We start from the raw sequence: 17,516 nt of genomic DNA, 5'->3' as shown, positions 1-17,516 counted from the left end.
TTAGTTAAAGTCTTTATTCAGCATTTTTATCTAACAAATTGACCCCCTTTTGTGTGGCCATATCTAGTCCAACAGAATGAACCAATATTACAAAAGCTATAAATACTTAGACATTGCATAGGACGCATATATCTTATAATAAAGCCCCAGATGCAAAATGAAGCAGAAGTCAAACCACATATGCTTGTAAATGGAACTTCCATGGTTACTAGCATATACTCGGAACACAATCTAAATTTATGGAAAGTATGAGACAATTGAATGGTTTCTGAACTTCTGTCAAAATCAGGAAACACAATATGTAGACAATTATATTATCTAAAGAACCAACCATAAGATGGGTAAATACCTAAAAACCATTGGGCAATAATCCTTCCAATAGAAATCAATAGACTTGTGTGAAGGAGTCAACTTGGAACCCTTTCTTGGGAAGTACATTCTAATTCTTGCTCGAGGACCGAAATCAGAAGATCGTACTTCACGCATCGGTACTGGAGTGATCTTTCCAACAGTGTACCTGTAAACTTTAGTTCATTCGATAATTGCAAAGATCCCACAAAATACCAAATAAAGAAGAATACATGATCTTCATATAAAAAATAAACAAGACAACAGGGTAATTCATTAGGTAAATTATAATCAGAAGAACCGGACTCAGTGTCAGCTACATAACAGAGTAATGAATAAAGCATTGAAATATGTTCAAAGAAAATTAAAAATTGATAATTAAAAAAAAAAAAAAAAAAAAAAAAAGCTAATAAGAAAAAAATATACTTCTGATGAAGGGTTGATAATTTTATGATATAATTAATATCATACATTTAAAGAGTATCTGTAGGTAGGGGATGAATAAAAAGGGAGAACACATATGTCTGTGACCTTATGAATATTAAGTTGGATATAACATACTTGGTGGAATAGATACTTCATAAACTCCATTTACTGTTCGTGTAAGGTCTGTTCTTGGCCAAAATTGTAGGATTTAAGGTTCAGTGTCACTATATACAACGATGATGAATGTTATCCTCCATGCACCAAAGCATATTTAACAAAAGATGTCTGTAGCTTAACAGCAAGCTTGCAGCTGGAATTACATTAACGGCTTAGATAAAAAACTCACCAAATTTTAAAATTTCGGAAATTTCAGTGATTTCGATGAGGCCAAGACAAAATAACAGTTGAATTGAGGAATTGGCACTGTTTCTGTAAGATTTCAGTCATTTTGGTATACTTCGGTCAAAATTTCGGTCATATCTACATTGTAGATAAAAATGCACCGTTTTGGAAAAATTTTGCCCATTTTGGTGTATTTCGGTCAGGCCGAAACGAGACCAAAACCCAAGTTTTCAAACTATGCATTATGCAGAACATTGCACAAATAAGACTAACATTATGCTATGAACCTTATTTACCTGATACCAAGCTGAAGATTAAGCATCAGATAGTAGCTCCTGTGGCCTTTGAAAATGGCTTGACCAGGTTTCTTCCTTTGTTCTTTTGGTTGGCTTTTATTTCGCCATTTATTTTTGAGTGATAACTCTGCTGCATCATTCCTAACCCTCTCCTTAATTAACACTCCTTGCATGTATTCCCTTTCATATACCAAACTGCACTGATCCTGAAACTTATTTTGACCTTCATTAGAGGAAAATGACAATGAAAAGGAGCCATCCAACAGTGGAGCTTCACCTGTGGGATCACCAACCCGAAAAGCCCCATCTAAGGATTTAGCCCTGAGTGATATTCGACCAGGACTCCTAAAAAGGCCACCAATGGAAAGCTTTTCAGAGAGACTGCGCCTAACTCTTGGTTTTTTAGGACTAAAATCTTCCAAGTTTGCTGATGAAGTATGTGATAGCAAGCTGTGTTTCATATCATAATATCCAACAGACTTATACCACTTTTTTAGAGAAGGAATTTTAGCTCCAACAGGATAGAATGTTCCTTTTCCATCCTTCAGGCCCTTAGTCCATGTTCCAAAATAATAACCCCCATCAGAAAATCTGTAATAACCTGAGCCATGTCTCAATCCATCCAACCAGAAGCCATCAAACAAATCACCATTTTCCCATTTCATAGCTCCTCTACCACACATTTTTCCAGCTTTCCAATTCCCAGTATATGTATTTCCAGCATTCCAGGAATACCGACCACTGCCTTCTTGTACCCCTTCCCTCCAAGAACCTTCATAAACATCCAAGTTAGAATACTTTTTTCTTCCCAGCCCATGCTGTACATTCATCCTCCAGGCTCCATTGTAGACACAACCATCATCTGCAGTGAAGGTGCCAAAACCATGCAGATAATTACCAGAAAAATCACCTTCATAAGTTGCACCTGAGGACCAACATATCCTCCCTTTGCCTGTCATTTTTCCCTCCTCCCACTCACCCTCGTACACTGTTCCATCTGACCATGTATATCTCCCCTTACCATGTGGAAGTTCTTGTTTGATGTTACCAACATAAGCATCTCCATTCGAAAAGACCCTCTCACAGTGCCTAAGAAGCAGAAGATAAAAGTAAACAAATGTCATTCACAAGCTAATCAACTCATTTAGAATGGGGATGGATTTGCAATTAAAAGAAAATCTGGATAAGGTTAAAAGAGAGAAAACCTATGCTCCTAGTTTTTTTTTTTTTTTTTTTTGGGGGGGTGGGGAGAGAGAGAAAAGAACCACTAAAGGAACAAAGAAACTATTATGAAAGTCACCTCTCACTTTTCTCCATGAGTCATCTCTGATGCAGTTTATCCTAATCAGATGAATAAACCAAGGCTCATCTCTGATACCCTTCTATGCTTCACCGAAAGCATTCACCCATTTAAACTTCTTTTTTCACGGGCTATATGAAACCAAGCAGTGCGTTGGGATTTGGAAAACCTGAACATATAAGACAAATCTTCAAACATAAGGATGTGCATGAGTATCAGCGGGAGGAAAACAATTTCAGTTTATTGCTTTTTGGCTTTTGGGTTTAGTATTCTTTTCTACTTTGGGAATATTAGTAGATGATACGCAGTTTTATCACGAAAATTTAGACCAAAATATGGACCATTAGAAGCATTGACTACTGGGCCTAGATGATTTTTCCTAAGGCATGTCCACAAATTAAAAAATGAAGCCAGTTAACCGACCATTCTGTCTGAAAGATTGGACTGTTTGCAGTGGATGAAAGGACCACAGTAGCACAGTTGGCTCTAGTCACCATGCTTTCTTTGATCAGAAGCAAATAATTCATTAGAATGAAGAGTATAAGAAGACTATACAGTCTGACCTGAGAGATATTTGCAATGAAAAACAAACAAGCAAAACACAGGGAGACAAAGAAAAAAAAAATTGCTGCCAACTTCCTCAGCACTTCCACTATCTTCACACACCTCTCCTCCAACCAGAACAACTTTAACTCCCGTTCATCATCAAATAGATTGTGCTAACCATCACCTACAGGTAACACCATAGTACACAGTCCACCACCATCAAGAAACAGAAGGAAGAGATCAAAGAAGAACAAGAAAACATGGGGGGGTGGGAGAGAGAGAGAGGGGGGGGGGGAATATCAATAGGATATACACCCTTCCGGCTCTCCCTCTGCTCCTTTCCTAATACAAACACACTAGACACCACCACCTCAACTTTTCTAATCGGGGAAGTAGCAGGTGGTGGGCAACTCGAAATAATATCTTTACTCACAGCCTTCCCACTAATATTGGTGAAGCTTGATAGTTCATTACAGTGCCAACTGCCAACAAAGCTTTTCCTAACAGGCTTATCCTTCCTTTGACTTTGATCAGAACCATAAGGGCCAGGCTTTAATACTGGTATAGGTGGGCCATAATTTTTGGGTTTTATTACTGTAACGGGATGAAATATAAAGCCCAAAAGTGGAAGTTTCAAGTGGTCCACAAAATTAACTTTTTATTTTGGTGGGTCTCATGTTGGTGTCATTAGTTGGTTAGGAAACTAGGTGTTAGTCTATGAGTTAGTTTAGGAAATCTAAAATTCTAGTCCTTAGCTGTCCAAGAGTCCTGGTTAGGAAAGTCTATCTATTTTGTTAGCAGTTACGTTGATCAGGGAGGTTTTTTCTGCTTTTTATATATGTAACCCACCCCCACCCCCACCTCAAAGCGAATTATGAAATTTAAATGGGTAGTTTTGGTTTGTCTGTTAACTGCATTCTCTCTCGTCTCGATTTGGCAAGGGATCTTCTCTCTCATTCCCCCCAAGTCACTCTCTCTCATTGTTTCTTTCTTTTCTTTTCTTTTCTTTTCTTATCTCTCCTCTCATTAATTCTCCAATCATTTCTGATACAGGAGCGGTTCAATGGATCAACCCAAACCCGTTCGAGAGCCCGGACCAAGAACCGAATTTAAGTTTGGTAGTTGATCAGTAGGGTATTTAGAATATTTATTTTACTTGGCAAGATATGTAACCTTTTATTTTGGGTTATTTTAGGGTAGCTATTAGGAAACAAGAAGAAATTCCCAATTTTAGTTTTATTGTGTTTCTATTTTATTAGTCTAGGATTTAGGAAGTAATGAGGAATTTCTATTCCAGCTTCAGATTTTAACTAAGAAAGTTCTTATTTTGGTTTAATATAAATTGCCATGCAACCCAATTTATTGGAGAGATTATTGAAGAATAATGAATTGAATGAGTTGTGGCCAAAGCCTGCGTCACTGTGTGCACCCCCCCCCCTTTCTCTCTCTCTCCCCCCTTCTTCCCTGCGATCTCTCTATCTCCTCTCTTTCTTCTTTCTTTCTCTTCCTGTAATTTCTTTGCTGAAATCCCCTGCTGGACAGTGTCCCCCCCACCCCCTTCTTTGTCTTTTCTTTTCACGCTTCCTCTTATTTTCTGGGCTTCCATTCCCCCTCCACTCCTTTTGTGCGATCTATCTCTCCTCTTTATCTTCTTCTCTTCTTCTTCTTCTTCTTCTTTCTAATTCTTCCTTATTTTCCTGCTGCATTTTCCCTTTGTCTGGAAATACTCTGTTTTTGGCAACAGTTACAGCCCTACATAAGCTCATTGATCTCCTTGTGTTTGACCTGCTTAGGCTGAGGCTTTGGTCGAAGGTTCCCCTCCCTTGGGTGACTCTAACCCTTGAATCTTAGGCCTGAAAGTAACCCCTGCTATAAGAAATTAACCTGCAACCATAACCATACCTGTACTTGTCGTCAGGCTATGTCTCAGAAATTATTTACTTGATGCTGTGTGGTGGATTTGAACATCTATTGGATTGGATTAAACGGGTTACTGGGTTAGGAATCATCCCCTAAAATTTCAGTTTGAATCGATCTTCTGTGAAAGAGCACTGTTAATTTGTTTGGAACTAATACACCGCCTCTGTCTTCTTGGCTGGAGGTTGAAGAAGACAACCCACCAAAGCCATCCACGATTCCAAAGCCCTTTTCATTCTTTTAGTTCCCATAACATTACCCCTCCTTTCTCCACTGTATTATATCTTGCCACTAAGTTCTCTCCATTCCTAGTTTACCCCTACACATAAATCAGAACACTTCCATAACCTTGTGAGGTCCCTTTTAGAATCTGTCTTATTACAGAATTGCCACTACATCTCGATATCTAAGTTATTGATTGTTTAATTGGGCCCATAGTGATCCAAAATGGGCTTACAAGCCCACCACATCCGCATTAATCTCTCTCATCCACCATGTTGGGAAGTTTTCTCCCTTTTTCTTTCTTGTCTCTCATGTATCCATTATTCAGTTTCAGATCCTATGTTTTAGGAAAGGTTTATTTTCTATTCTCAATCACCTCTTATTCACTCCCCAATTTTCTCTCTTATGTGGCTGTCTTCTTTCCTTCTTTGTGCATCGCAACAGTTTTTTTATCTTCCTTTCTTCTCTATCGATTTCACACCTTTTAGTTAATTCCTTCTTATTAATATATCTGATAAACTGTCTTCAAATTCTGTTATTAATCTTCCATAAAATCTGGTCATCAGATTAGGACTATTCTTTCTATTATTTACTGACCGTTAAATCTAGATTCAGATCTAGCCATATCAACCATTAGATCAAAATCTAACCACATAAGAACTGATCAGAACTGAATCATAATTAGCCGTTCGATCAAGATCTCTTCCATTCCATTAGTGGGCCCATTACCTACAAGCCAATCAGATCCGTCAGATCTGATCGATCCTGCATCAGTTTAGTATCAGAGCCAAATCCTAGTTCCTCCATTCATCATGGATAGACAACATATTCGACATGTGATCAACTTGGTGGAAGAGTTACAAAACTACTTAGCAAAGAGTATGAAACAGCTTCAAGAGCCGCAAAAGGAAATAGAAGCAAACTATGCCAAAACAAAGCAGGAAATCGAAAAATCCTATAGGAGCAGCAAGAAAATCTAATGGCAGAAGAGGTCGATGAACCTCGAGAGAGGACTCCAAGTACAAAAATACAATTGGAAAAGAACAAGGCCATTGATTTCCTTCTTCCTCCACAAATTTTCGATGTGAGGAAGTCAATAATTGCTGATTTTGACTGTGAGATGCACTGGATCATTGTACTTTCAAAGCGTGGTGATTGTTGATCGAGTGGTGGATATTTTCCCTCATTATGACTCCAGGATGAGTATTTTCTAACAACGCAAGAATAATGCAAGCCCATGATGCAGATCAGAGGTATGGTTTGAAATTTTGACATTTTGATCAAAATTTCGACCATTACGACCATATTAAGCCAATCCAAGACAAAATTACATGCTATATTATAAAATTCCAAGGTTTCGACCAGTTTCGAGTGGTATTGCCCCATTTCAACCGATATTTCCCAGAAACCGACTAGTTCAACTAAACCTGGATGAACCTGTCTGTCTCTTGGGAAAAAGTGGATTGAAGCAACAAAAAAAAGTCAAATTTCTCTCTAAATCTTTTATTCTAGTCACATATTTTGCAAAACCAACGGAGATCTACCTAAAGAAAAGTACTTGGAGTAAAAAGGTAAACCCATCATGTAAAATTATTGTTTGTTTTGCAAATCTACAATATGTTTAGTTGGTTTTAATCATGTATTTCCATTTCCAGTATGTAACTTATATGTAGAATTAGGCTAGTGTACAGGCAGTACAACTTCACTCAGCATACACTAGGCGCTTGGGTCAATACCACAAGTAACATTTTAAGTGTTTCTTTCATTAAATTAATCCATAGAATAATAGGTTAGAAATGTCAAAAATAGGATGTACACAAAAAATCAGACAAAAAACACATAGTTTGGGAGTTGAAACCATGATTTCCACCAAGCCAGAAAAAATCCATGATTTCCTTGAAATTTCGACTGAAATATCGGTTTTGACCCAGGTCACCGCATGAACCAGGTCATTCTAAGGTTGAATGAGAACCATTCAAGTTTCACCAAAAGCAGTGAAGAGCAAAACATTCCTGTGATCTGAGGTACAAGTACCAACATAGGGGAAAATCCAGAACCAAATAATGGCTTACATCCTGTATTTGAAAAAAAAAAAATTAGGTTCAAAACTGAACCATGATTCAGTCTGGTTCACTCCAAATCGTGGGATCTAATCTAGGACTAGTTTCATTCTATTTTGTTACTCATTTAATTTGTTGTAAAGGTTGGAGTTTCCTAGTAATCCTCAGCCTCTTTTTAAGGTATTCGGAAAGAGTCTTGGTTGAATAGAACTCTTCTTCCTGCTTTGGATAGAGTTTTAGTCATGTGGAACACCTATTCCAACTAATTACTAGGTTGGAGTTTCCTAGTAATTCTCAGCCTCTTTTTAAGGCATTCGGAAAGAGTCTTGGTTGAATAGAACTACTCTTCTTCCTAGTTCCTACTTTCTACTTTGGATAGAGTTTTAGTCATGTGGGACACCTGTTCCAACTAATTAGATAAGATAAGTTTTAGTCTTGTTAGGTTATTCCTACTTTGGATAGAGATCCCTTTCTTTGCTTTCTATCCTATTTCAGTTTCTATATAAACAAAGGCCTAGAGTACCCATGGTTTTTACTAGTTGAACAAAGTTGACTGCCTCCATATGTTCTGTGAGATTCATGGGATGCAATGAAGCCAATGGCATTTCAGTTTAGTTCAAGGGGAGATGCTTGGTTCATATCCATGTATTTTCTTCCAACATTCTTCAACCGATCCATCATCAATCAGGTCAGTACTTTTTTTTTTCTTTTTTGGTTCAGTTTCTTTCACTTTATAGTTGTTCGATTTTCTGTTTTCTGTTGAAGTCATCTAGTTTCTCAAATCTGATTCCAAATCTAGTGACCGGATTCTGTTTTGATCATACTCATGGTTCCAAAATATGATCTTTACATCAGACCATAAGAGTCCTACGACCTAGATTCTTAAGTACTTATGGCCTGATATTAGATTTTGGTTACTAATCCTTCTTTTTTTTTCTTTTTTGGCTCTAACGACAGGCCTTCGGCCTAACTAGTCCCACAGGCCCATACTGACTCCACAACCACATGGACCGGGTCATACCAGGGTCGAATAAGAACCATTCAAGTTTCACCAAAAGCAGTGAAGAGCACTAAACACCCCTGTCTGATACTAATCCTGATCACTGGTTTCAAGTCATAAACCAAAATAATGTTCTATTATTTAAATCAGAGTTTTGCTACCTGCTGTCCTTAATCTATTTACTTCTGTATGATGTTCTAAGACCAGTTCAGATTCTACTATCGATTCCTGGTAGAGCAATCCTAATCCAACTAGGATTCTTCTATAACTTTGAATCTGACCGTTGGATTGATTCCAGATTATGATATTTTGTTCTCTTAATCAAACAGAGTATTCCTTTAAATTCTGAATTGTATCTGATATTCGGATCTTTGTTTACTGTACATTCTTCAATTCTGGCCATCACTTAATCACTGCAATTCTTGTTTTAAACAAGGTTTGGGACCTAATCGCTTAGATTTCTAGAAACCCATCAGCCCGGTTTAAACTTGGGCCAGGTTTTAATACTGGTTTAGTTGGGCCTTATTTTTTGGATTTTATCATTGTAATGGGCTGAAAAGTGGAGGTTTTGAGGCCTACACAAGATTAATATTTTATTTCAGTGGTCCTGTTGATGTCCTTAGTTGGTTAGGAGTCTAGTTGTTATTGTATGAGTTAGTTTAGGAATTCAAAAATTCCAAAGTCAGCTGCCCAAGAGCCCTGGTTAGGAAAATCTATATATTTTATCAGTAGTTAAGTTGATCGCGGAGATTTTTTTGTTTTTTATATATGTAAACCACACACACACACACCCCCAAACAATTTATGAAATTAGAATTAATTATTTTGGTTTGTTTGGTAACTGCATTGCTGGTAACTTAATATATATATATATATAAAGGGTGTCAATCCGGTACGAAAACTGTGTACCAATATCAAAACCAACCGGATAATACCGTACCATACCGAACCAAAAAAGTTTGGTATGGTATCGGTTTCTACATAGAAACAGTTCGGTATATAGTACTATATAACATACTGTATAACATACTGAACCAAATTACCAAATAAGGGTAAAAATGGTAAATCCTATAGAGACAAAACCATATCCTTACAACTAACTCCCTCCCATGAAACCCTAACTCCCTATCCCTAATTTCTCAAGCCGTCAACGAAAGCTGTAAGAAGCAAATCAAGTGTGGGTCTCTTTCGTCTGGTCTGGTTCTGGTTTGGTCGTTGTCATCGTCCCTCACTCTTCCTTAACCCGAGACGAGACCACCAAAGGAGGGATCGGCCACGGGAGAAAAGAAGCGAACCAAGAAGGGAACCGAGACTTACAAGATCTACATCTTCAAGGTGTTGCGCAAGAAGCTTCTAAGCTTGCTCGCTACAACAAAAAATCCACCATCACCTCTTGCAAGATCCAGACCACCGTTCGCCTTGTTCATGGGTTTTGGGGTTTCGATCTAAATTCTAGTTAGAGTTGTTGTTGTTCTGTTTCTAGTTTTTTGTGGTTCGATTTCTTATTTTACTGTAAATCTTCCTTTTCTTCTTGAATATAGAGAGTATTTTTCATTCTCTTACTCTTAACATTGTGTGATGGTTCTCTATAGATTCAGAACATAGGTTTCCTTTCATTTAAAAAAAAATTAAATTAAATTTAAAATAAATAAAAAAACCTCTTTGTTATTAGATAGGATTGTAGCAACTATGAAAGCAGAGCGATGAATGTTTCTTTGGGTGGTTGCCCTCTCCGAAAGTTTCTCAAATCAAAGCCTATGATCCTCTGAACACTGAAGCTCAACAGCCCTTCACTCTTCTACTGGAACCAAAAAAAAACATTTACCATACCGAATTAGAAACCAGTATCATACCAAATAAATCCCATACTGAAACCGTACCGATTCGGTATGGTGTTGGTATTAGGAAATAGACTCTTTCCCGGTATGGTACGGTTTCGGTATTGACCTGCTGTCTTTGGTACCATACCGAATTGACACCCCATACTATATATGTATATTTCTTCTTTTCTTATCTCTCCTCTCCTCTCATTCTTTCTCTCTCAACCCCCATGGTAGTTTCTTCTCTCTTCTCTCCTCTCTCTTCTATCTATTTTTTAATACGAGCCTGTCATTCTTTCCTTCTTTGTACAGCACAACAGTTTTATTCTCTCCTCCTTTCTTCTCTAACTAGAAGAAACATTGGCTTAGAATTCTGCTATCACTTTTCTGTAAAATCTGACCATCAGACCTGGAGTATTCTTTCTAATATTTCTGACCATTAGATCTAGATTCAGATCTAGCTACATCAACCATTAAATCTGAGATCAGATTTGGCTCATATCTAGCCGTCATATCGGGAACTCTTCCATTCCATTAGTGGACCCATTACTTGCAGTTTAATCAAATCCATCAAATCTGATCAATCCTGCATCAGGGGAAAGGCATTTTCATTCTTTACCCATTTTAGTGATGTTCTGAGCCAGTTGCTTTCTACAGCCAGTGAAAGGGACCTTTAAGCAGCATGAGAATCAGTCAGGAGCTGGTGGAGATATCACACCCTCAAATTGCCGATGATTTCTCCATCCTTGTGGAGGAGTAAGCTAGAAACGTGTGTGGTGTTCTGTGTTCATTGTTTTCAGAAAATTAATGGGTTGAAGATGAATCTAATAAGTCCTTAATGGTTGGGGATTATGGTTCACGATCTCGATACTATCTCAATTTTTTTGTTTGCCGAGACAAGAGCACAGGCGATATGAAAATTGTACAATATCTCGGTGAATATCTTGGTCTCGACTCAAATTGATCGAGTTAGACCATTTCATGTGGGGTATATACATCATTTCAACCCAACTCGACTGCTCACGCCTCTCTCTCCCTGCTACGAAGAAAAAGTGACATTTTGTGGTTTTTCTTGCCAAATCTCTCTTCTACAGTGGAGATTAACAACTTCAACACATAAAGATTGAAGATTATCAATTCATCATCAACATTTGGACATCCGTTTCTTCTCAAGAACAGTTTTAGGTAAAAAAAAAAAAACTTTTAAAACCATTTTTTTCCATAGAAACATGGTCAATAGCTGTTGGTTTACAACGTTCTTTTTATATATGATACATATAACACTGATCTATGGATTCATGTTAAGCAATTATCTATGATATCTTTTAATTCCTAATGCTTATTTACACTTATAATTGGATTATATGTGTTCTAACTTCTAAGAGTATTAGATGTTGTGTGGATTAAGGAATAGCCTGGGTGAAGGGTCTAAAGACTACCTACCTAGGGTCAAAATTCAAAGTACCATTTGAGTTTTATTTTTAAAAACTAAGGTTTCCATTGTGTTTAAAAGGTCTAAAATAGGCCAATTGACAAGTTTCAGGGGCTAAAAGGCCAATATGGCCACTGGCCACCAAAACCAACTACCGAGATGAATGGGCAAAAAATACCAGATCTCGGTTTTTTTTTTTTTTTTGGAGTGAAACTTATGTCGAGATCAAGACCTTGAACCTTGCACACACACACATATCTATTTGGGCTCCCTTCCACTGAGTTATTTAGGCCTCCCTCTATGAGAAAATCCTACGTTTGCATTGTTTTGGGATTCCTGATTGAAAAGAATTTGAAGAAGTTTGGATACCCAAAAGAAAATTGCATTTCCTTGTATGAGAGGATCACTTGGAACATATCTAGTTTCAACAATCTCTCCACTTTCTATTGCTCCACCATTAAGATACCTCAAAAAGTAATCGATACCATTGAAAGGATCACCCTTAGTTATCTGGAGATAAGAGGAAGAATAATTTGATAAGATGGGATATTGTGTGTTTGCCAATTGTCAATGGGTTAGAAATTGGTAAAATCAGGCCCTATGGCACATGAGAGGATGAGTCACAATTTTTATCCTACATCTACAAACAGAATCTACTACATACATTGTACCTAGACACTTTAATGCTCCCCCCCCTCAAGTTGGTGCATATATATATATATATATATATCACTCATGCCCAACTTGCAGAGAATATGATGACAAAATTTAAAATGTAAGCCCTTCGTAAACACAAAGATCAAGTTCTTGAGAAACCTACCTTTTTTTTGGTGAAATCTCCTTCACTCTTTGATTTCAACTTGTACAATGATCCAAAGTCAGCTTTTTAGGCACCCTTAGAATTGTTTTTCAGTATATATTGAAATCCCCAACTCAAATCTAGGCAAAAAACCAGCTAAGGGAGCTTAGGATCACTCTCAGTCTTTTGGATATTTTTTTTTTTTTTTTTTTTTTGGAGGCGGGGTAGATTTTGAATTGAGAATGAACCCACATGGGGGTTTTAAGAGAAGTATTGATGGTATCACACAATATTGGGCCTTTTGGCCGATACGGTGGGATAAATACAACAACCCTTCTATAGAAAGAGATATATATCTCACTGTATCATATCGATACCCAGCAATACCGATACATATTAGCCAATACGATATGATATGGTGGGACACTCTAAACATTGGTTCTAACTCATGGAAGAAGGTAACATCCATTGGTAACTAAGAGGTGTCTAGAGAGAGGATGGTAGCACTTGTAACCCTTCCGGGGAGGAGAGTAACCAAGGAAGATACAGTGAAAGGCATGGGGATCCAGTTTCGACTTCGAAGAAGTAGAGTTGTGAACATAACAGACACAACCAAAGACCCTAGGGGGTAAATGAGAGGCAAGGGAGGCATCCAAGAGATGGCTAACAGTGTTATGGAAATCTAGAACACTAGTGGGAACCCTATTGATGAGATATGCTGAAGTGAGAACAGCATCCCTCCAATATATTTGGGAACGTTCATGGTAAATAAAAGGAAATGGGTAATGTCAGGAAGGTGACGGTTCTTCCATTCAGGGATACCATTCTGTTCCGAAGTGTGCACACAAGAGGTTTGGAAAAGAATACTCTAGTCATCAAGATACTGACAAAAGCTAGCATCAATATATCAAGTGCCATTTTCATTGCGAAGGATTTGAACCTTGCATCAAACTAGGTACGGATCATGGTAAGAAATGAGTGAAAACAAGTAAATGCCTCAAATTTATGTTGACGGAGATAAACCTAAGTCAAGCGGGTGCAATTATCAATCAATGAAATAAACCAACAGTAACCATCCCGAGTAACAATGCGAGAAGGTCCCTATACATCTGAATGAATTAACAGAAAAAGAGGTTTCACATTTATCCAAAGTGGGGGGATAAGAAATCCATATATGTTTATTCAATTCACAAGTTTCACAATGAAAATTATCCAGGCTACAATCCTTTATTAAGGAAGGAAACATTAAATGTAAAGAACAAAAGGAGGGATGACCACGACGTTGGTGCCAGATGCCAGAGGTGCACTTGCTGAAGAATGTTGTCAGCCCGAAGAGTATGAGCAGAAAGAGGTGGTAGGACTGGTTCCAGATAATACTGCCTATCCCGTACCCTACCATATCCAACCGTTAATCCATCACCAGATCCTAAAAAAGATAGTGGAAAAAAAGATAGTGGATGGAATAAAATGAGAGACAACAATTTAATTCAACAGTAAGACGGTAAATAGAAAGTAAGTTAGCACATAGATTAGGAACATGAAGAACAGAAGATAAGGAAATAGTACGAGAGCATTTGACAGAACCTTTACTAGGAATGGAGGATAGGGATCCATCACCAACCCAAACTATGTCCTTACCCATGCAAGATAAGAACAGAACTAGTCATATAGTATGAGGCTCCTGAATCCAGAAGCAACCAGAACCGGAAGAGACATGAAAAGTACCTGACTGAGCAAGGTAGGAAGTAAGGGCAGTGCTAGGTGTAAAATTCGGAGTCCCAAGCTGAAACATCATGCATTGTAGAGCCTGTAATTGATCTGAAGAGAAAGGCACAATAGAAGATGAAGCCAGTGCAGAAGGAGCAGGTCCAAGCAAAGAGCTATCAGCAGTTTCAAAGAGATGAGCCTAGTGGCATGTAGAGATTTGTCTCCGACCACAACCCCCTCCTTTAGGGTGACCATGAAATTTCCAACAGGTGTTGCGAGTGTGACACAGCCGGCCACAATAGTCACATTTAACAGGTTCGCGGGCAATAGGTATAGACTTAGACGAGTCTATACTAGCAGGTGCAAACACCAGAGCAGAGCGAGGAGGAACCAATGTAGGCATCATGACAGAATGACGGAAATCTTAATGCTGAAGGAGATTGTAGGCTGGAAGTAAAATAGGGAACTTACCCGACTAAGAATCTGAATGCAGATCTGGTCATATTCCAAATTCAGACCGGTAAGGAAATCATAGACCCATTCCATTTCCCACTCTTTCCGAAAGACCATAGTGTCAATGGAACAACCCATCGGGATAGAATGGTAAAAGTCCAGTTGCTGCCAAAGGCCATTCAAAGTGGCATAATAGGCAATCAGAATGAATTCCTTCTGAGAAGTTTTTCGAACCTAGCTATGATGCTTGTAAATCTGAGCATAATTACTAGTCTGGCATAAGTCTATTGGATAGCATCCTAGAGATCTTTGGCATAATTCATCAAGACAAAACTTAAAACTAATAGCAGGTTCCATCGAGTTGAGGAAAGACATGACAAGTTCATCATGGGCTTACCAAGTGTTTTTGGCAATACTCTCAATCGGCATAAGAGTGTCACCAGTCAAGTAACCCGAGAAGTGATTACCCTAGATGGTCAGTAGACATACCCTCGACCAGGCAAGATAATTAGACCCATTTAGTTTCATTAGTCCCAGCTGGAGGGTGGGTTTAAGACCATGAGTCCCAATAAGACTCACCCACGACAACCAGAACCTCCCAAGGTGGCGAGAGTCACTTTCAACCGTAGAGTTGGAGATATAAACAAAATAATGGTTGCTAAGTAACTGACAAGGGATGTAAGAGGGGTCTACCGTGTCATAGAAGCACTCAAGACCAAAATCCCGAAGCAAAAAGATGATGGTGTGAGGGTTGATGGATGGATTTGTTTCCGGAGTAGTAGGTCCAAGGATGTAGGCAGGAGGTATAATTAGGCGAGCCACTACTTCCGTTCGCTGGCAACAGGTGGTACATACACAAGAGGAGTCGACTTGGTGAAATAAGCAGGGGCAAGGCCCTAGAGAAGGCTACCAATGGCAGAGAGAGGGCTAGCAAGGGCCACCGAAGAAGGAAGGACCTGGCAATGTGAGAAGCAGGCAGCTAGGTGTCGAGAGGGAGGCGCAAGACGGGAAGATGCCATGGCGGGGAGGAAAGAACAAAGGCGCTAGGGGTGGCAGACAACTGCTGGGGCCATGTGGGCTAGATAAAGCCGACAATGGGCGGTTGGGGCCACATGGTCGGAGGTCGAGTGATGCAGGAGGAACATGGTTAATATTGAGTGGGTTTTAGTAGGTCTTGCGGGGAGCAACATGTTCAGTTTACCATGTTTCACCGGTGAGGCCGGACCCTCAAGAACTCATGGTGTTGACCCTACTGGTGGCGGAAAAATAATAGAACTCTTTTAGGGATTTTGGCTCTAATACCAAGTTGAATTATGAGAATATGAGGTAATGATTCAGCTTGTCAATTATGATAAGAGTCCAGCTTTATTTATAATATAAGGAGGAGTAACAATGAGTCACAATCCTTATCCTATATCTACACACAGAATCTACTAGATACATTGTACCTAGACACTTTAACGTGATTAGATCCATATATGGTTTGTCTTCTGAAGGGTCAAGATTTTATCTTCCCTCTTAGAACCTCTAAAGCAAGGTTCCATGTTTTATTTTCGAGCCTAGTTTTGACCAAGCTCAAAACCAAAATATTTCACGAAACCGCACATTTCAGTCGACACTTGGAAGGTTTTGATAGATTTTTTTTAGGCCCAAATGGCAAGATTACGTCTTGAAACTTCTAGGAAACCCCATTTTAAGCCCTTTAAACATAGTGGAACCCTTAGATTGTAAAAAAAAAAAATCTCAAAATGGTAGTTTTACTTTGGACTCTAGGTTGATAGTATACGTTGTACACCCTTGTATATATTCACTAATATGACTTATTCCATACAACTTTGAATCTTGCACAAAACTTCCACAAACGCAGTAAATCATCACTCAACTTGTTCCATGCTTGTATGGTAGTGATTTGGCCAAAAAACCAAGTTTCCACAAACCTTAGAGTTGAAACCAGCAAAACCAACAAAATGGGTCGTAATTTCAACCCATTTCGTTCAAAACTATAAATTTTATATTAAATGTTTGTTGTTTCGGTCGAAATGACACCGAAACCTTTGCATTTTTCTACATATTGCATTGAATTTCGTTTTGATATCTTGTGAACTGAAATATTTTGCGAAATTTCGGCAAAACCTTAAACATTGCCCAACTTGATTCAAATGGTCCTCAAAAACGTTATAGGCATCTGATTGCAACTCCAATTCACTTCGTTTTAAGCCCTCACAAAGAGCATAGGATCATTTCTCTTTTCTTGCCATACTGTCTGTTAAGATATGTATTACGATAGGGGGAGTGTCCCTATCGTGGATGATTTTTACTTCCTTGCTTTAGTTTATTTCTTTCCCAAGTTAGGATAAATATCTACTTATAGGATAGACTTCTTATTTTATCTTTCTTGTTGCGAAAGGATTTAGTTTCCTTATTTGATTGTACTACTTTGGGTGTTAATAAACACTAGCAGTAGGGGGTACTACAAGTGTATCGAGCCTACTACACTCTTGGCAGTCTTCCTCTCTTCATTCTTCCTATTCTCTTCTTCTCCCTCAATCTCTTTCTCTCCTCTCTCTTCTATTACAGTTACTGGTTACAGATCCTTGTCTGTCACTGTGGCCAGCAGCCTTAAGGCATAGGCAAAACCAAGGCAACCAAGTTGAGGCCTTACCTACCCGTGTTTTGCACAAATTCTGAGTATATTTTCTTCTGCTCTTCCCTTTCTCCCCTTCTTTCCCACTCCTTTTAATGTGAGGACAAACAATGGACTTAGCATTCAATCCATTCATCAATATTTCTTTCTTTCTTTCTTTCTTTTCTTTTTCTTTTTCTTTTTCTTTTTCTTTTCTTTTTTTTT

General features: G+C 38.4%; 1 protein-coding gene across 8 annotated transcripts in view; it reads right to left on the bottom strand.

The window, feature by feature from the left end:
- Window positions 1–17,516, bottom strand: part of LOC122070774 (phosphatidylinositol 4-phosphate 5-kinase 8-like) — a 56,651-nt gene that overhangs the window by 37,973 nt on the left and 1,162 nt on the right. For 5 of the 8 annotated variants that reach the window (XM_042635026.1, XM_042635031.1, XM_042634989.1 and 2 more), the window contains exons 3-5: window positions 2,713–2,881; window positions 1,413–2,501; window positions 350–517 (exon numbers count right to left, since the gene is read on the bottom strand). In XM_042635026.1, coding sequence (XP_042490960.1) covers window positions 350–517; window positions 1,413–2,501; window positions 2,713–2,729 — 1,274 coding nt within the window. In that variant the 5' untranslated portion in view covers window positions 2,730–2,881. Of the gene's footprint in view, window positions 1–349; window positions 518–1,412; window positions 2,502–2,712; window positions 2,882–13,789; window positions 13,935–14,092; window positions 14,154–17,516 lie in introns of those variants that run through there. The other 3 variants (XM_042634997.1, XM_042635007.1, XM_042635018.1) reach the window with 3 other exon arrangements.

Source organism: Macadamia integrifolia, chromosome 2 (genome assembly GCF_013358625.1).
Source record: "Macadamia integrifolia cultivar HAES 741 chromosome 2, SCU_Mint_v3, whole genome shotgun sequence".
NCBI classification, from domain to species: Eukaryota; Viridiplantae; Streptophyta; class Magnoliopsida; order Proteales; family Proteaceae; genus Macadamia; species Macadamia integrifolia.
The sequence above is the reverse complement of the archived record's forward strand: the minus strand, read 5'-3'. Positions and strand labels throughout refer to the sequence as shown.